The sequence below is a fragment of the Chelonia mydas genome, chromosome 13, assembly GCF_015237465.2.
Source record: "Chelonia mydas isolate rCheMyd1 chromosome 13, rCheMyd1.pri.v2, whole genome shotgun sequence".
Taxonomy (NCBI): domain Eukaryota; kingdom Metazoa; phylum Chordata; order Testudines; family Cheloniidae; genus Chelonia; species Chelonia mydas.
In genome coordinates, this window is record NC_051253.2 from 11,421,942 (window position 1) to 11,442,294 (window position 20,353).

General features: G+C 40.0%; 2 protein-coding genes across 4 annotated transcripts in view; one reads left to right on the forward strand and one right to left on the reverse strand.

The window, feature by feature from the left end:
* APCDD1L (APC down-regulated 1 like) overlaps positions 1 to 18,611 on the forward strand; it is a 38,646-nt gene extending 20,035 nt beyond the window's left edge. The window contains exons 3-4 of the mRNA XM_027822303.3: positions 1,235 to 1,793; positions 4,747 to 18,611. Of these exons, the coding sequence (XP_027678104.1) occupies positions 1,235 to 1,793; positions 4,747 to 5,514 (1,327 nt within the window). The 3' untranslated portion in view covers positions 5,515 to 18,611. The remainder of the gene's footprint in view (positions 1 to 1,234; positions 1,794 to 4,746) is intronic.
* Positions 10,829 to 20,353, reverse strand: part of VAPB (VAMP associated protein B and C) — a 59,333-nt gene continuing 49,808 nt past the window's right edge. For all 3 annotated transcript variants that reach the window (XM_037877254.2, XM_037877252.2, XM_037877253.2), the window contains one exon: positions 10,829 to 19,093. In XM_037877254.2, coding sequence (XP_037733182.1) covers positions 18,935 to 19,093 — 159 coding nt within the window. In that variant the 3' untranslated portion in view covers positions 10,829 to 18,934. The remainder of the gene's footprint in view (positions 19,094 to 20,353) is intronic.

Sequence of the window (20,353 nt, forward strand, 5' to 3'; positions counted from 1 at the left end):
GTAAATAGAATGAGCTCCCAACTGGAGTGAGAGCACAGCCAGAGAGACCAACTTTATAGTCTCTTAGCCCCACCCCTGATTGGTTTTGGCTAATCAGCCCCCTCCACCTGACCCAAAATGGAGTCTCGCAGGCAGCATTAACCCTGCATCCTCTTCCAGCATGTCAAAATGCCATGGTCTCGGTGGTTTATCCTAACAAGGGGAAGGAAAAGGAGAAGCACCCATCCCTGCAGTGTGCATTCTGCTGTAGGGTTCTCAGTATTACTAACCCCAAGTGTTCAAAAATCAGGAGGCAGGCTCCAAACGAGCGTGAGATTCTCAATAATAACAAAGGCTTTTTTTTAATTTGCCTTCTGGTATTTAAGCCTTGAAGGTTCATGTTTTCAAGCTTTTCTCAGCAGCCATAAGGGTAGACACTTTTTTTTTTTTAAAATGAAGGGTGGGGCTTCTCATGCAATCACATGGTGCCAGGAGCTGGGGGCTGAAAGAATAACACCAAATATCCTGAGAAAATCTTGAGAGTTGGCAACCGTGGGTCTGACTTTCCTGTCTCTAGATGGGACTCCGTAAGGAACTTTAATACAAGCAGTGTATGCTACCTGTTGAACCCCATTCACAAACCTCCCCGCTGGACCTCCACCATTGCTGTGGTGGACAATTCCATCACAGTACGTTGTGATGATGGACGTGGGGTGAGACTCTTATGCGGTCACTTATTGGCAAGTCTCTGGCATTCACATGGCACTGAGTTGCCCCATTTCTTTGTGCCACCTAACGGAGGAAACACTACTTGATCCTTTGTGAAACCATTCTATTCAACGCCACTTGGGTGAGGGTAGGGTGGAATGAATTGAGACTCTCCCCTCCCCTTAGCCTTATGGCAATATGCTTTGGGGATAGGATGGGGTAATGCTCCACAGACCAAGTTCTTCTATGCAAGGAAACTCTGATTTGTTAGTGGGTATATTTTTTTAATACTTCTTTGCTGGGGATGCAGTGAAATGAAATCACCATTGCAGGAATAATTGTGTCATTGGGGTGAAATGGGGGGAAGGCCCTTCGGGTCAATGGGGAAGGGAACAGTGCAGAGGTGAGAACCTCGCATCATGGGGACAAAAGAAGTTAATGCCCCATTAATTTCTCTGTAGAAAGAGTCAGGTAGGAATTCAAACCCCAGCTCTTCCACTCTAAACATGATTAAGGATTCTACCACCTGTCTCTTCTCTGTCCTTAGCTGTGAGGTACGTCCGGGACCGGAATTCCTCACCAGATCCTACCTGTTTTACTCCAACCGCTTGTTCAAGGCCTATCAGTTCTACTACTGGGACCCCTCCTGCCGCCATCCATCCCACTCCTTGGTCATCAAAGGCAAGCTCAGGCTGCGCCAGGCCTCCTGGATCACCCAAGGGGCAACTGAGGCAGACTACCACCTGCACAAAGTGGGTATTGTTTTCCACAGCCAGAGGGCCATGCAGGAGATTTCTGCCCGGATCAATCAGACGTCAGGAGGGGGCTGCAGTGGATTCTTTCCACCTGGACGGTCCTGGGCTCCCGGAGTCCTCTACGAGGTGCTGAGTGCCAAGGAGGGGCGGGATTGCACCACAGCCCTGGGCTTTGCCATGCATGAACTCAGTCTGGTGCGGGTGGAGAAGCATTACGAGCCCCTGCTGCAAACTCAGCCGAGTGGCAGCAGGACGGTGGAGGAGCTGTACCTAGGGGACATTCACACCAAGTGGTCTGAGAGGCTCCATTATCGACCAACGGGATATCAACGCCCTTTGCAGAGTGCTGTGGTAAGAAGATCGCTGGCTCCTGGGCCACGTTAAAAAATGGAAGCCCAGCTTCCCCGGTGTCCCCTGTTTTTCAATGCCTGTCTGTCTGCAGCCTGTATAAAGAGAGGTTCTTAAATTATTTACCCCACCTGCAATAGGTCACCTCAGTATTATAATGATACAGACAGAGTTGATGGGGAGAGAGCCTGGCTTAGAAACGACAAAATTGTGTCTTGTGCAAAGTGCTGGTTGGGGTGGGGGAGGGAGAAGGAGAGCCTAACCACAAACGTAGGTGCTCAGTTGTATGCGAATCTGGCTCTTTCCCTCACTAAGCATGTGGCCTTGAAGCCTGGACTAAGCAGTAACGAAAACATAATATAGGGAACAGTCCTCCTCGGCTGGGGCATGGAGCGAATAGATTTTCTTTACCCGCTATGTTTTCACTAGAAATGCTGACTCAGATCCTGGCCTGAGGTTAAATCCCACATCATTATAAGCTCTGTGTGCTGTTATTTGTCTTGCAGCCCTCATCTTATTTCTTTGTCCTGTCCTTCAGGTTGAAAGAGGAAAACAAGCATCTTCCATTAAATCATTATTCCAGAATATAATGCCATTAGAAGGGGATATTGCCCTGAATACAATTGTTATCCTACAGAAATCACTTTACTTCAACATAAATAATATTATATGTTATTTTTATTTTTTGCCAGTAGGTTGCTTTATTTCCAGGGGAAAGAAAAAGGTATTATTTATCTAACTCATAACTAAATGTGACTGAGAAGCGAGATAGGGCAAAAAAGCCACTTATGAACATCACCAGCTGGAACAGAACTAACTCATATGAACTGCTTCATTTGGGGGGAGGTTTCCACCCTTGTGATACTGCAACAACCGGAATTTAAGAGAGAAAAAGAAAAAAAGAAAATGACAAGCCTCCAAGTAACATGCTTGGATTGGTATAAAGCTGGGTGTTATCTTGAGCCAAGACCATGTACATGAGCTAAACCAGATAGTAAACAAACATTTTTAAATGTTAACTTAAAACCAAACCTAAGATACTGAAATTCAATATAGTGCTGTAATTAGTCTGCAAACAGCTCTCCCCAGCACATGATGTCACACTTGGGGATAATTAGAAGCTCCAATACATTAGAAATAATTTCATGTGATTGGTTTAAAAAAGTAAGATTGTTGGCTTCACAATATTAATTTTGTTGGACGCAGCCTTCTCTTTTAATTAACTAACAGGCAACATTAGCCTGCACTAGCAAAAGATTTATAAAACTTTGCTGATGTCATGACCTGCAGGTCTCAAACCCAGGTCCAGGAGATGCCTGAGGTGGGTGTTAAATCACGTGCCAACCCTTCACCTGACACTTCACTATTACCAGCTAGAATCAAGACTCCTTGAAGCCTAACTCAGCTGGAAGACTCTACCCTAAGCCCTGATTAGTGGAACACCAGCACACCTGATTGGCTTGCTCCCCCTACTTAAGACAGAAGGAGGAGCATGAAGTCTGTACAAGTGGGGTGTACCCTGTTTTGGACTGCTCACCCAGTGCTATCTATGCCTGTCTTCTGATCTCCTGGTTTCCTGACCTCTGGCTTGTCTACTGACCCTGCACTCCTGGTTCCTGACCTGACCTGACCTCCTGGTTCTGAACCCTGGCTAGTGTGGGAACCTGGCCCTTGTCTTATGCTGACCAGTAGGCCTGGCTACCTACATCCTGGTCCTGACAGCTAGGAGCTATTTTTTAACCTATGGGGAAATACTACTCTAACTTCCTTAAATCTATAACTGTTTTAAAGAAATCCACTCTCCTGAAATTACCTCCATTATCAAAGAATTTCCTGTCTACAGGGAATATATATATTTGCCAACTTCTGGGATTATTTAGCAATAATGGACTGTGGACTGTCACCACTCATTAGCGTGACAGTAGCAGTAAAGCAAGCTGAAAATGACTAAATTACAGTAGACTCCAATCAACATGCATGTAAATTACCCACACTATTGAGTTATTTAATCTTGTTCCATGCGAACAGTTAGATTAGCTAGAATTTCAGAAAATGATCAAATGTTATAATACTTATTTTTTAAAAAAGTCTCTACGTACTGACACTTTTCCATATGAAATATAGGAAAAGGTTTCAACTTTGCACAAAGCTCCTATAGAATTAGATTGGACACAGGATTGGTTTGACATAGAGCTTTGAGCAATGCTCAGGCATCCTGGGGCTCCTTCAAAATTAAACACATGTTGGTTGGATCCACGTTTTTCATAGAGTTTAAGGTCAGAAGGTGTTTTGATACTGGGTTTCATGGACTCTTTTAGGAGATGGCAGCACCATTTCTTAGCCCTCCTTCTGAGGGTCTTAGCTGTGCTTTGGCTTTTCCGGCACCATCTGAATGGATATAAAAATGTACAGGCCTATTTGACAACTCCCAGCAGCACCAGAGACTGCCTCAATAACCTTAACTGGTGGCATTTTCTTTAGGTCCAGGTCTTGTCTAAGTTTTCACTAGGCACATGGTGTTGTGGGAGCAAAACCTCAGCATTTGTGCCCTGATCCTAACCTCTCAAATAGTCACAGAAATCTTGTAGTGAAAGAAAACCAGGGCATTCCAAAAGCGTATCCCTTGTCCTGCTTGCAGCGCTCCTCTTGGACCAACTGCTGCCCTGAGGTGCATGGCACACAGCTCCCACTGGCCTTCGAGAAGAGCCAGGTGTTCATCTCCAAAGACAGAATTTGGCCCTTCCTGTTTTTCCCTAGAATAGCAGGGGATCTAGGCAGCCTTTTATCTTACTAAACTGCTTGGACCCATTGGGCCAAATTCATCCCTGATGCAGCCTCCTGGACCTCAATGAAGTTGCACCAGGGATGGAGATTGGCCTGTTGTTGTTTAAATACTTTGAATGGGGGTTTGCATGTAATATTTTTCATTTACTTTTTATTTGTTTGCCTCCAACAGCATCACGTGCATCCTTGCCCTGCTTGTGGGATTATATACAGATCTGATGAACACCATCCACCTATCTTACCAGCTAAAGCTGAGCTGCCGATGCAGTTAAGTGGCAGGTGGGTGAGTGCTCATTGTGAAGTCCGGCCAGCTGTGCTTTTTCTTACCAGGTACTTCATATTTCATGGCACCAATCGCACCTGGGAAGGGTACTATTATCACTACTCTGACCCACTCTGCAAGCAGCCTACTTTTACCATCTATGCATCTGGGCACTACACCAAGGGCATCCCATCCTCCATAGTGAGAGGAGGTACAGAGCTGGCATTTAAAGTGACCTGTGCTCGGGTTACAGCAATGGATCAGGTAACAGTGACTATGCTAAACTCCTCAGAGCCAGGGACCTGCGGGGAGACCGGCTCCTGGAGTGCCGGGATTGAGCAGGATATAACGCTGACCAATGGGTGTCTGGCTTTGGGCATCAAGCTGCCCCACACAGAATATGAACTCTTTAAAATGGAGCAAGACATGAAAGATCGGAGCTTGCTGTTCATCGGCGAAAGGCCCACAGACGGATCCAGCCCTGACAGACCTGAGAAGCGGCCCACCTCATACCAAGCACCTCTTATTCAGTGTGCCGGGGCTACTGGGGTCTTTTCTAAATACATCAGTCCAAGCTACCTAGGAAAAGAGGATAATAACGGGAATGAAGCACTAAAACCTTTGCCTGTGACCTTTTTATTGTCACTTATGGCAATGCAGTTTTTAAGATGGGACTAGATGAGTCCAGCTGTTTGCTCAGGTGCAGCACAGAATTCAGACACGGGGTGCTAAGACAATTTTATACCCTCTTTAGATAAGCACATCTGGAATCAGTTTGCTTAGATTCTGTACACATTAAAAACAAAATGGACAAAACAAGAGGGTTTCCCTGCATAACATGCCTGATTATGTACGATGTGTACTGTGCGTATATTTCCTAATTGACATTCATTGGGCATAAATCTAATGTAGTGACATGGACACATTGCAAACTGTCAGGTAATTTAGCAATACTAAAAAGACGTGTTAAATTAGAACTGCTGATTCTAGCCTGCAGCATTGCTAGGATATAATTGAGGGCTCCAGTCACACAAAAGTCCAGTTTCCAAAGCTTTGAGGGCTCATTCTCTCAAACTGATTCTCCCCCGCCCCTCACTTACTGCTCCTGTAAATTCATGTAGCTGGCTTTGGCAAGGGCTCTGGATCAATCACTGAAACTCATACCATACAAAGAAAAGGAATACTTATGGCACCTTAGAGACTAACAAATTTATTTGAGCATAAGCTTTCGTGAGCTACAGCTCACTTCATCGGATGCATTCAGTGGCACTGAATGCATCCGATGAAGTGAGCTGTAGCTCACAAAAGCTTATGCTCAAATAAATTTGTTAGTCTCTAAGGTGCCACAAGTACTCTTTTTCTTTTTGTGAACACAGACTAAGATGGCTGCTTCTCTGAAACCTGTCATACCACACACACACACACACACACTCTCTCTCTCTCTCTCACAATCGCTCTTCCTTGAGTTCAGGAAGAGCTCTCCGTGGCAGACTGATGCCATCCTTGCAACCTACAGTTTGCAAGCTCTGCTTTCTTGTTGTGTGCATGTTAGCTTTCCCAGGCTCTGGGCTGTGATGGTCCCAGTTCACAAGCAACAATGCGTGAGACACAAGTGACCCTGCCACCCCGCTTTTTCTGTTACGACCTTGCCTCTGTCATATTACACTGACTGCATAAGGGTTGGATTCACTCTGTTCCACCTCTCTGTGTTATCACGTAGCCCAAATGGTCTGAGACATGACCAGCCAATTTATGACTGTACCACTCACCAGGGAGACACAAGCATAGGTGCAAAAAGACACTATACCGACCCTGCGTTACCTCTGCCCCCACTTTGGCACAATCCCTTGTGCGTTTGCTGGTGCATTCCCTTAACAAGAGTCATCAATCCAACTCTGGCTTAGATCTCAAACATAAAAATGCCAAACAAGTGCAAGGATAACGTGATAAACTTGACTCAAGTAAATTAATCTGAGGGGTGCAGTGACAGACTATAATCAGACACCACAGTCAAGTCCTGGCTAATTTCTGCCTACAAGGAGAGCAACGTATGGAATTATATTCCCTAGCCTACTGTAGCTAAGAGGACACCTAACTCGAAGACACCTTGTGATAGCTAAATCCTCTTCACCTAACCCTATGTATCTTATCTGAAAAGGATTTTTTAAACCAACTATGCAATAGCTACATTTTTAGTGCCGTATGTACAAAACTGAAGCTGTACTTAGGGCTTGTTTACACAGGGCCATTGAGGAAAATTAATCCAAGTTAACTAACCGTGTATTTGAAGTAGGTTAGTTAAACTCCACTGTGAACATCTGCATTCAGAAGTAAATTGGCTTTAATATGTTTAGTTTAATTCACTTCCAAAATGAATTAAGATAAACCACATTAAAGTCACTTTAATTCTGAACAACAGCATCCACACAAGGATTTAATACCACTGAACTAATCCATTTAAAATTCACGCCATTAGATAATTTTTTCTGGCTGGCCTCTGGTAGACAACCCCTTAGACAATTTATGGGTTTTATAAGTTTTGGGGACTGTGGACGTTAACAATTGATTCATACACATTTAACAAGCATCTCTTCTAGTAGTTTTTTCAGCATGTTATCACATGCCTGCCACAGAAAGTATCATGTACATATCTTCCAAAATGCTTTCTCTGTTTAAAGATTACTATGTTTTGATGCCTGCTATGTACAAGTATCCAAGGTCAAATGCATATGTTTAAAAAGGAACCATATGAGTGCAATGATTGTAAATCTAATTTCCTATACTTTTTTCTTGGGTGCAATGGAAAGTTTGCAGTCTGCTCAACCACTTCAGCATATCAAAGGAGAAAGTCATTTTGATATTCCCAAAATAATGACAATGCTCTTTTTCTTGTAGTTTAAGGATTAGACTTTTTAGGTTTGTCTCAGTACATGAAACCTTTTTTTTCCAACAACACTTAAATTTTGCAACTCAAGTAACTGATCCAGGAGAGCCAGGATGATGTAGCTAACAATTAGACACGACAAATATGTCCAAGTTTTTATTCCTTGGTACCTCGAACAGAACAGAATCTGCTAGCACAATGCTGATGCACCGATTCACTAATGGCTTAGAGGAAAGAGGGTTGCTACTTTCATCACCACAACTGCCACCTTCTGCAACAGCCAGGGATTTCTTTGGTGGCCTCCCTCCCAAGCACTGCTCAAGTCTGATACTGTTTTGCTGGTGAGCTTTGATGAAGTCCTAGCCTGAGCTACTCAGGGAAGTTCTAAATTCAGGCTCAAAGTCATCAGTGAGTTTTGTATGCAAATACCACCAGTTGCAGGCACATATATTTACATATGCAAGTTGCATAATACTGTCGCTATGTACACTTTTAATCACACTTGACGATGTGTTCGGAGACTATAGCAATGGGTGTAGTATAAAAACCTGGACAGTCAGTCTCAGGCATGGTGGCAAGACTACAATTACATGACAAAGCTACAAAAGTAAACTTGGTACCATCGCAGACAAATGCACTAAAGGAATCTGGTACATAAATTAGTGAAATGTTTATACTAGGAGCACCTCCAACTCTATTCCCATAGGCTTATCCACTTCACCCTTCAGGGAGTCATTGCCAACAAAGCTCTACAGCATTCCTGTGGAGAGAACATCTGGATCCGCTTACCAATACCTGCAGCAGCGATGAGGTTTATTGGCTGTTTGGAGAGAGGCTTTACCCCTTCCCCTACCAAAACCCAGGCAGGAACCTTTTCACAACTGTTTTCCTTATTTTTAATGAAGGGGAGAGGGGTGGAGCCACAAAGAGATTTCTGCATAAAGGGAAAAAACTTGTGTTGGATCTAGTTTTGGAAAGCCATTCCCAAACTATTCTGTAGTTTACTGTGAATCAACAGTGATTGTTTAGCAGACGCTTGCAGAATCAGGCCTTGAATTTGAATGAAGTAATACATTCATGTATTATCTTATGTGACTGCCTGTATATCACAGGCAACTAAATTTCACCACTGTATTGAGCCTAATAACTTGTATGTGGCTAGAGTATATCCTCCAGAAAGGAATCCAGACTTGATTTGAAGACATGAAGAATCCACTTTCCTTGGCAGTTTGTTCCAATGGTTAATCACCCTCATTTGTACAACTATGTACTTACATTCTGTTTGGAATTGTCTGGCTTCAGCTTTCAGCTATCATACAAAGTGTTCTAACACCCCAATATTTACACACTATATACTCTCTTCTTTCAGATGAGCTAAACAGACAGAGCTCTTTAAATTGCTAACGCTAAGGCATTTTCTCTCATCCTCAGATGTGGCTCTTCTGCACCCACTCCCATTTTTCAAAATCTATTAAAAAATATGGACAGAACTGTACACAGTAATTCAGCATCCACCTCATCAATTCTATATACGGTGGTAAATCACTTCCACACTCCTACTCACTCTTTCCTTGTTTCTTCATCCAAAAATTGCATTAGACCATTGTGCTACAACATTACACTGGAGGCTTATGTTCAGTTGCTTGATCACTACCAACCCCTACATCTTTTTCAGAGTTTCTTCCTTCCAGGGTACAGTTGCCCATGTGGTAGGTACGGCTGTATTAAAACATTTTATCTGAATAGCCCAGACTACCAAGCAATCCAGATGGCTCTGTATGTCTGCCCTGTCCTCATCCTCATTTACCAGTCTGCCAAACTTTGTGTCACTTATCTGTGAGCAGCGATTTTGTATTTACTTCCAGCTGACAGATAAAAATGTTAACTATCTTTGGGTCTAGTATTTGTCCCTGTTGAACACCACTAGAAACATCGCCCATCTGATAATTCTCCATTGCCAACTACTGGGAGCTCTTTCAATTAGCCAGTTATCCATTTAACATATGCTTCATTGATATTGTAGAGTGCTTATTTTTTAAATCAGAATGTCATGCAGTATTAACATGTTACAAGAGTCTAATTGTATTACAGCTACAGAGTTTTTATCTACCAAGTTTGTAATCTCAGAGTTAAATCTATTTTGTTTGACAAAATCTATTTTCCGTAAAACTTTGTTGACTGGCATTAATTTATATTCCTATCATTTAATTCTTTAACTGATTCCTGTAGCAGCTTTTCCATTATTTTGCCCAGGACAGAGGTCAGGCTAATTAATCAAGAGTTACTCATGTCATCTTGCCTGCCTTTTTTGAATACTGGCACAACTGTATCCCTCTTCCAGGCTTCTGGAATATCCCTTGTATTCCAAAATTTATTAAAAGTGATCAACAAACCAGATCTCTTTAGCCAACATTTAGGACTCTTGAATGCAATTTATTCAGCACTTGCTAATCAATATCTCTAGCTGTCATAATGAAATCCAAAATAGAACCCCCACACATTGGGTACAATAAATACTGCGAGTGTTAGAAAAAGCAGTCTCACATGGAAAAGAACAATGGCAACTAACTACTGGATTTCTTTCTTCTTAAACAGCTGCTTTCAATTGTTTAAAAAAAAAAATCAAGCATTTGGGAGAGTCAGGACATTTCAAAGGGCATTTAGGCACAGAAAGAAAGTCCGTAAGAGTGGACTTTTGTGTTTTTGAAAAAAATCAACCCCTTTTAAAAATTTTGTATGTTAAAATTTTTTGTACATCTCAGCTTTTTTTTTTTTTTTAAAAAAAAGGTATACATGCATTTTTTATTCCTCATGCATTATTAGTTACTTTCTATATTAACATCTGTTAGTATGAAACTGTTCATGCCTTCTTATTTTAACAGGAGAAGATATTTATTAAAGTTGCTTTTCTAAATTCCTGTTTTTCCAGTGGTATGTGAAAACACTTAGTCTGGGCTGAAACTTGGACAACAAGTTCTTAAACTGGGATCTATGTTTCTTCCTCACCAGTCCAATTAAAAAGTAGTTTCCTGTCAACTAGCTACCTTTATGTCTTCCATTTTTAAATTGCTTTGGGATGTGGTTGTGTTTTAAAAAAAAAAAAAAAAAAAAAAAAAAAGACTTAGCACTCCCCTCCCCAATTCTCAAATAAAAATCAGCTACCAAACAAAAGTTAAAGTAAACAAACCTGGGCATTCTGAGATAAACTTGGATCATGGTGAACAAAAACCACTACCACTCACATGGTGTCTTTAGCATTTTCTTCGTAAGACAAATTTTACATTGAATATGGACAGCACATAAAATTATTGAGTTTAAATACTGAGAGGGTAGATACAAAAGTTTGCACAGCTTTCACTGGAACATTACAGAACAAGTTGAAGGAACAAAGCTGTAAAATGGTTATATTAGGTCTCAAGGTGGAGACAGTGAATACAGTTAACATTTTTCAGAAGTGCTTACGTGACGTAGGACCTTAACTCCCATTTTCAAGAGACTCAGGCCCTTAGAGGTCTCAATCCCATTGACTTTCAATAAGATTTAGATTCCTAGATGCCCAAGTTTCTTTTTAAAATGGAGGTTGGTTCTATGTCACTTAGAGCTTTGGAACATTTTACTAATATTCTCCTTCATTAGGACTCATGTAGCTATACAACAATTACTCAGTTTGTTAGATAATTCTAGACCAGTGATACTCAGACTGAGGCTCAGGAGCAGCAAGGGGCTCTTTAATACGCCTCTTTGCCGCACATATTAAACACTGATTTAATTAACCAATCAGGATGTGTTTACTATGTTAACCAATTGTAGAATACTTGGTCAGTCATTTTGCTGAGAGAATTAATTATATAAATAAAATAGTAAATGAAACAATGAATTCACACTACTGTGGCTCTTTTGGGTAATGTTGATCATTAATTTGGCTCCTGAACCGCTGAGGTCTGAGTATCACTATTCTCGAATGAAATTCTCGCTCTGGTGAAGACAATGGTGAAACTCATTCAGATGAGTGGAGGCAGGATTTCAACCACAGTGTATAAGAAACACTCATCCTGTTTTAGCATGGCCAACTTTCAACAGCTATCAGAAAGGAAAACACATGCCAGCCTGCTTAGTGCGGATGAGCGAATAGATTTTCCAGTTCACAGGCTCATCAGAAGGGGAAAAAAAAAAAAAATCTATTTGAATTTAAAATCGAACCAATTACAAAAATTCATTTCAAATTGACCAAAACACCAAGGTGACCCAAATTTGAATTTTGTTTTTTTAATTTGATGTCACCAAAAGGTTTCAATTAACCCACAACAATTTTTCATTTTGATTTGGCCATTCTGGATGCTTGTCACCTTTGTATGTCTTTTTTTAAAATTTAAAATCAAAACAAAACATCAAACTGGTCAAAATGAAACACTCCTCCCCAAAAAAACCTATTAGTTGAATTTGAACTGTATTGGCAAATAGTTCTGGACCCCCAAAAATGCATTTTCAGAACCCCCCCCCAAAAAAACCTTAGTTGAAAAAAATTCAACCTGCAGCTATGACCTCAGTTCTTATTCCTGGCTCCATCATGCCCCTGCTGAACAATCACTTCATCTATCTGTTTCTCCTCTCAACATTTGTCAGTCTTTTGACTTAGACTGTAAGCTCTTTGGGGTAGGGAGTCTCTCACTAAATGTCTGTACACAATGTAGCCCTTATCTTGCCTGGCAACCAAAATTCTGGCATTTCCTACCTTTGGAGTGCTTGACTTTGCAACGTTAATGTTCTTTTAATGTAGTTTTGTGTATAGCCTTCAATTCTAAAGTGAAGACTATACGATAACTAGATCATTCCTTGAGTTTTCATAGCCAAGGATGAAAGTTGTAGGACCATACAGCCAAGAAATTTAACTCCACAAATAAGAATGAATTGTGGTGTTGACTTAGAGCGTAAACAGAGATACCAGATGCACATCTGCTCCGGGTATGTAGCTGTAATTCATTAAAAAAAAAAAATCCTTTTCACCTCCTTCATTTTCCTATTTGGGGGTCCAACAACAGTAGATGACACGATACAAGATGAAAAAGCGTAATTTGTTAAAAGGAAAACAGCCTGTTTTGCATTCCTGGGTTCAGGATTACATTCGATAAGTTTATCGCAAAACAGAGGCTTCAGTGTAAGCTTTGGTCAGGACTGGGGGCACAATAGATCTACATCAAAATTCATTTTTCAAGGGAACATTTGCAGGTAGTTTATACAGGAAGCGAGATCATAGTAAATGGCAGAGTATGGTGGAGTTAATGATCTATGCACAATAATTGCAGTTAGTCTTCAAATGAATGACTACAGCAATGGGGAAATGGTTTGTATCAGGTGTAATAGGTTCCTGGGTGGCTCTTACTTAGAGGTACTAGAACCCTTAGCTTCACCCAATAATAAAATCAGCCTATTCATAAAACAGCTCTTTTATGGTTAAGCTACTCTGGGTGGCTGAAGCACACAGTTACTTTGTTCTTTACAGCTAATCAAAACACAAGTCAGTAATGGTACAGTGAACAGTGTCACTTCAATACCAACATCCCTTAGAACAAGTGATTAAATATACATCAATCTGTGGGTATAATACAAAGTAATCTTAATCGGACACTGTCAAAGCATGTGTCTCAAAGCCCTCTATTTAGCAGCAGGAGATTATTTATGCTAGTGTTGTATTCCATTGTCATCTTTTAACCAAGTCAATCTTTAGCATGACTATGTTTCAAGCTACATGAACGATCAGTCACAGCATGTTGTGAAAGTCACTTGTTCCTATGAAGTGCCTGATGGATTTCTATGAACATTTTCTTATGCGTAAATTACATTTTTAGAGAAGCACATATAATTATGCTATTGCACAATAAGCCACAACAGCTTCCAAATGCAGTGCTGGAAGCATCTCCTACACAAATCACAGTAGAGGCTCTTTATAATAGTACTTCTGTAACAAAATAAAAGGGCATATCTTAAAATGGGCCAATTTAAAACAAAACAAAACCGAGGAATTGCTGTAACCCAGTACTCCCCAGCACCGCATGATGGTAGACTGGGATGCATTTCTCACTGTGCACGATCAAGCACTTGTATCTGAAAGTGAAATTTATACTCCACATTGCTGTGTGCGCTTTCTGCTAATGGCTGCCAGAGTTTAAAAATTAAGGGATCTATTATCAGTGTAGAAGTCTAATAATGTTTCTTAAAGGCATACAGCTATTCAATACTTTAAAGCTTAGCTGCTTCAGGCCTGCCTTATTTGTACTGGAATTGTGCACACAACTCAAAAATTGCATACAGAAATGCATCTAATCAGTTATTTCAATGTATAATTGTACACCTGCATCAGTTGAAGTCTCCCCTTCACGTTTTCTGGAGTGCAGTCCTTACACACTTTACCTGAAAATGAACACAATTTACCACTTCTCTCTCAAACTGGGCATCAGAGATTTTCAATAACAGCTGCAAACTTGGGTTGAATTAGAATGGAAAACCAGCTAACTCCATGATTCTAAACTGCTGCTGTGAAGTGGCACTGCTGTTAGCAGAGCCACCACAAACATGGAAGTTCAGGATGTTCTATATAGTCTTCAAAAATCAAATAGAGTGCATACATATAGCGAATACAAACAGCAGTCCTCAGGACAAGTTTCATGATGCTACAATAAGCAAAATGAGTAGCTTTGAAGTCTGAAAACACTGTCTTTAAATTGGTCTATTGTGCCTAAGAATTAGGAATGATCTCCAGTTAAGAGGGACAAAAGGACATTGTCACTCTTCTCTTTAGGAAATATGTTAACTATAGAATTCAAGCCACAATTCTGAATTCCCTTGTCTTTCTTGTATTAAGAATTGCAATATTAAACATTTTAAGATTGTAAAATGCCATTGTTAAGGTATGCAGATGCAAACATGTACAACTGTATATACATGTTAGCTGCCAAGGCAAGATTTTTATAAGAATTCAGGTGTACGTGCGCAGAAGATATAATCCCTTTATAGTGTACTGGGGAGGAGAAACACTAACAATTTGCAGAATGGATTTCAAATTGTACTCCACTGGCAGCACTTCAGGAGAAAGAGAATTAACACTGAATACAATCAGGCATCTTACTTAAAATTTCATGTTTTTAGGGAACTACATTACGGTATACCAATCCCTGTCACTTATGTACTGAGCACTACCTTGTTCTCTAATGACTAAGGCCATCAATTAAAAATAATTCCGCATGTGAAAACATGCACACAAATTTGGTGCTTAACCTGCACATGCAATTGCTATAGTTCTGCATGTAAATTAGGGGACTGCCAACGCAAAGGGACAATTCTGATCATTTATGCATGGAATCCCCTCATTTGAAAACACGGGCCTCTGTGTGAAAATAGGAAAAAGTTCCTTTGATTTATTTGCATTCCACAGACTTCATGGAAAAAGATCTTAGTTTCCTTGCAGGTAAATTTAAAACTTGTGTCTAAAGGGGAAAGATTCCCAAGTCTACAAAGTGAAAATTCTGATTAGAGGCCTTTCCTGCTTCCACTGAAATTAATAGCAAAACCTCCATGGGAATGGGGCATTCTAAGGGATTATTTTACAACCAAGAATAGTTGGATGGTTAATTTTTAGATTGTGGATTCCACAGACAGATTAAGCAGTAGTTTGCTTACACCTGGGTGTTATATCATGGGTGTGAAATTATAGGTATATACACTATGAACATGATTTATAAACTTCATGCTTTGCATAGTTTTTATATAATAAAGTTACACATTCTTTCACTTCGACTCCTTTTCTCATTTACAAAGGGTCAGAGCTGCCCACAATTATTTGCCACTCTTTCAAGTTCATGGAATGGGTTCATAGGTCTTGCAGGTCCAGTCCTCTTCAAACTTCTCTTCAGTCTTTCCATTGCATCCTTAGTCTTCCATGTCCTTTCCTGCTGTCCCCTATATTTTTATATAGCTTCTAGACATCAGAATACTTCACTTTCTACAAGTCTGATGAAACATTTCTTCAGATGGCAAAGAAGTTTATGAAGCAGTTTAAGGACATATTTCCATAACGGGAAAGTTTCTTACCTGAAAGACAGCTCTATCAGAGCCATACCAGTAAATACAGGTGTATAGAGAGTGTCTTCTTCAAAGAGGGTGGAAAAAGGGGACACTGCATTTGCAAAAGAATACCAGTCTTTTTGAAATTTTGAGAGAGTTTTCTGTCTCAAACAGGTGGGAAAAGAGTAGCTTTCTGTCCGACAGGCAGATAAGAAGAATTCAATTGACACTGGCTATCCTTTGCTTGGATTGATTTTTTGGAGGACCTGGGGGCTACACTAGACACTTCCAGGCTCTCGTTTGTTAGGCTGCTGTCAGGCAGGATTTGAGAGACTTCAGAGTTTTGTTAAATTAAGTTTTAATAGTAACTTGAGTTATTTGAGGCACTTACAGAACAGAGTGATACTGTGGCTCAGGTAGTACCATGGAAGACACCTGTCTGATCATAGCAGCCAGTACTGATTTATCAATAGCTACCTACTTAGACTGTAAACTCCTCAAGGTAGGGAGTGTCTTTGTATAGTGCCTAGAACAAGGGGAGAGGGTAATCTTTGTTTGGGGTCCCCTATGTACTATGGTAACACAAAAAGTAATAGAAGCAACTTTACTCATAAATTATTTAAAATGTTTTAAGTTTTCAGACATTCGGAGGCATGACCATTAAACAAGCTATGGCCTGAGGACACCAACAAACTCTTCTGGCTTTCTTCTCTAGCCATAAATCATTTGTGCCAGCAAAGTTAATTCTGATGGATAAGGTGCATGACAGTTGCTCAATGGACCAGCAAAAAAAGTCCAAAAAACAAAAACCACAACTCTTTCCCACCCCCCTCCATAAAACAGCCACAATGCTCCAATGGCCACAGCCACCCAAAACATTTGCGTTCAGTCTCTCTTTAGTCCAGATTCTTCCCGATACATCCTACAAAGCCATGAACGTGAATTCTTCAGACATCATATTTATCCCAGTCTTTTAAAAGACAACTCTCCCTTTCAGAATGCTTCCTGTGTTGGTCAGTCATTTTGGTTAACAGAAGTTGAAGAGTTTCAGGAGGCTTCCATTAGTTACTGGTCCCCTAAAGAGCAAAGCTGTAGCCTTTTAAATCCTTGTATAATCATGCCCCCTCCTACCTTGCTGATCTCACTACTTCCTACCTTCTCCCTCTGCACTGTATCCAACCCATCTTGCACTCATGCAAAAAATGGAGACTATAATTGCTTTGGCCCTACCATATTGAACAGACTTGACTCTGGTCTATCTTCACATCCTGTCTGAAGATGCACCTCTTCCTGTTTTTGTCGGCAGTTCTACAAAAAGTCTCCACAGAAACACGTACATACCCAGAGGACACGTTGGGATTGTACTTGACCTGCAAGGATATCACCGGAAAATTCTGCTCATCTGCACAAAGTAGGGCAGAGGCAACCATTTGATAGATAAGTAAATGTTCATTAGCATTTTGATTATTATGGCAAGGGTGGAAAAGTAGACGGCAGCAAAAATCTACCAACCCAAGCCCTCCCCCGCCAGCCTTATTTAGGAATAACACAAAATAGAAAGGGAAGCCATCTTTTTAAGGTGTGCGAATAAGCTTCAATCTATTGCACATCTTAATCTGATGGCTTCTGAAATTGGAATCCAAGAAAAATTATATGGGTAGTTGACTGAAAAGAATGTGTCATCTACAGATCATGCTTGAATATAGTGAATATACATGCCTTATAGTTAGTATTATTAATATTACTGCCTTATAGTAACATTACTATTAATAGTATTATTACTGTTACTAATATTACTGCCTTAGAGTGCCACTTGTATAAATTCTCAGGCTTACTGACTCCAACCACTGAAGACTGAAAAACAGCAGAGGATACCTAGTAAATAAACAGACTGACAATGTGGTTATTCTAAACATCAGTATTCCATCAATGTGCTTCTCTGGAGATTGGTTCTGTAGACTAAAATGGGGCTGGAGGAAACAGTGTTGAGATAAGGCTAGCAATTTCCTGATGCCGTACATAAGCTTCATCAAAATGACTAACTGCAGGTCCTTTAAAAAAAATTAATTGACTTTGACAAAAGTAACGAAATGAACTTTAATCTCTGGGCTTTATTTTTTTTTTTTTTTTTTTTTTTTTTTTTTTAAGATGCTACATAGTCAAACAGGATTGGTCTTTTTACGGCATAGAACTAGTTTACTACTAATTTTTTTGCTAGATAGACTTATTTATTTACATACAAAAACAGTTTCCTGACTGCTGTTTCCCCAATGTTTAAGTGATCAAAACAATTACATAGTGCCCAAAACATGAGGGGGCAGAAGAATCTCGCATCGCTACAGCAGTAATTTTTTAGTTCTATCCACTGGTTTTAGAACAGGTGCCTTTTTATACCATAGGATTAGTCAATATGTGACAATAAGGAAACATGAGATGAAATACATTAAATAAGTTAAATATGCATTAAACATCTCTGAATAACATTTCAATTCAACTAAATGAACCAACAGCAATGTAGCTTGGTCCCTTTAAGAGAACAAGGCATTGACCTTTATTCGAAATGAGTGTCATACCAGTCAATATATGCCTCTTAATGATGCCTAGCACATTCAGCGCTGCCACATAAATTAATAGTGAGAAGCTGAAAAGAATTGTAAGTGCCAATGAATTGTTAATTTGCACGGAGTTGAAGACACTAACAAACTGTTAACTTTATGAGCAGAATGGTGGATCAACATATTTTACAGAAGTTATCAACCCCTCCTGCCTAACCCAGCTCCAAACATCCAAAAGGGCCAGCTCCAGCAGTGGAAGAATAATTGGGTTTTTTTTTTTTTTTAAAAAAATGGACAGTGGGACAGCAACATGTACCAAGGGCTAAATGTTTAAAATGACATTTACAGTATGCCATTGTAGTGTTAACTCATGATTTTTTCCTCATCACTTAATAAAGAACTTTCTTTATCATTCATTCACTCATTGTACATTTTAAACTTTCAAGAGGATTACGTTATGTTATATTTGTGCAGGGGTAATTTAAAGGCAAGACCTGTGAGATGTCATACATTAATTTTTTTAAAACATCGTTATGAATAAATTTAATCCAATGATATGGCAGAACCATCAAGCCAATTTACAATCCTCAGCATGCTGCCTCTACAAGGCTATTTTCCCTATAATTACACCAACAATAAAGAACAAAACCACCAGAGCAAGTAGTCTAGTGCTGAGCCCTTCCTCCTTGACAGCAGTTGCAGATGCAGATACTGGGTTGTTCGTCTGGGGAGCCTTTCTCATCCGCAGACCATCTTCTTCCTACAGGAAGGAACCCTAATGATTAGTTTTGACCAAAAAAAGCTGTATTTAAAAAAAACCACCACACCTCAAGACCCTATTGTTAACTAAGCCTATTAGGTGAGTTTTTTTGGAAAGGCACACAATTTTGATGCAGAAGTATGACAACTCGTCTCCATTCTAGTCCTACCAGTTCATTTGAATGGGGATAAAAAAACAAACAAAAATAATTCATTCAAGAAGTATCCCTCAAATATATATATATATATATATATTATATATATGGACAGGGGGACAGCAACTTCGAGGGCCTGATTTTCAGTACTATGCACACAAGTAAGCTGTGCAAATTTGAATACTATCTTGCACTTATGAAGATGCCAATCACCAATGGAATAACCTTGAATTATGAAGTAGCAATTTTTCTCAGGTACTTGAGCTAAGTATTTCCATGCTAATATGAAAGGACATCTCACTGATACTACTGAGAATTACTGGCACACGTTGTCCTACAATCCTATCAGTGCTCTCGATTGAAGAAGAGTCAGGCTAGTGATTGGATGAGATACCTATATTACAACTGCTGATGGAGGAGCTTTAATTTTAATTGGATACAGTATTCATTATTTCCTGACCTAAACAGTTGCGTAGCAGTGCTGCAGGCCGTTAACCACGTCAGAACGACTGTATTCAGGGGTGGATAAAGTGAGTCCTTTGTGCCCATACCATTCAAGTATCAGAGGGCTGGTGTTAGAGACATTCAACTACAGCCTAACACTAATCATGGAATTAAAAAAGGCATGTCAAATAGTTGCAACATGGAAGTAACAGACTCAAGTTCGGGCAAATAAAATTAAGCTATTCTTCCAAAAGGAATTTTTTTTAAAATTGTAATAAAATTACTAAAACTTCAAAAATTCACAGAGCAAGTTGGACACTTCCTTACTTTTGAAGTATGTTTTTTGCATTTGCTCATTCCAACAGGATGTTCAGTCTACAGCACTGCTCATTACAGCTGTGTTTTAAAAACAACAACATCAAAAAACTAGAGTCTTTATACCACTTAATATTTGCCAAATGAAGCAGGTCACAGACAGTTAAGAGGTTTTATAGTTCATGTCTTAGGCGCTGAAGGCCAGATTCTCAGACAAGTTAGACACCCAATTTACATGCACAATTAGGCTAAGTAGGAGCTGCTCTGCAAACAGTTGTGTATCTATGTTGGAAGATCTGGTACATAGTCTAATCTGTTATACTGAGGTACCAATAACTGTTGCTGTA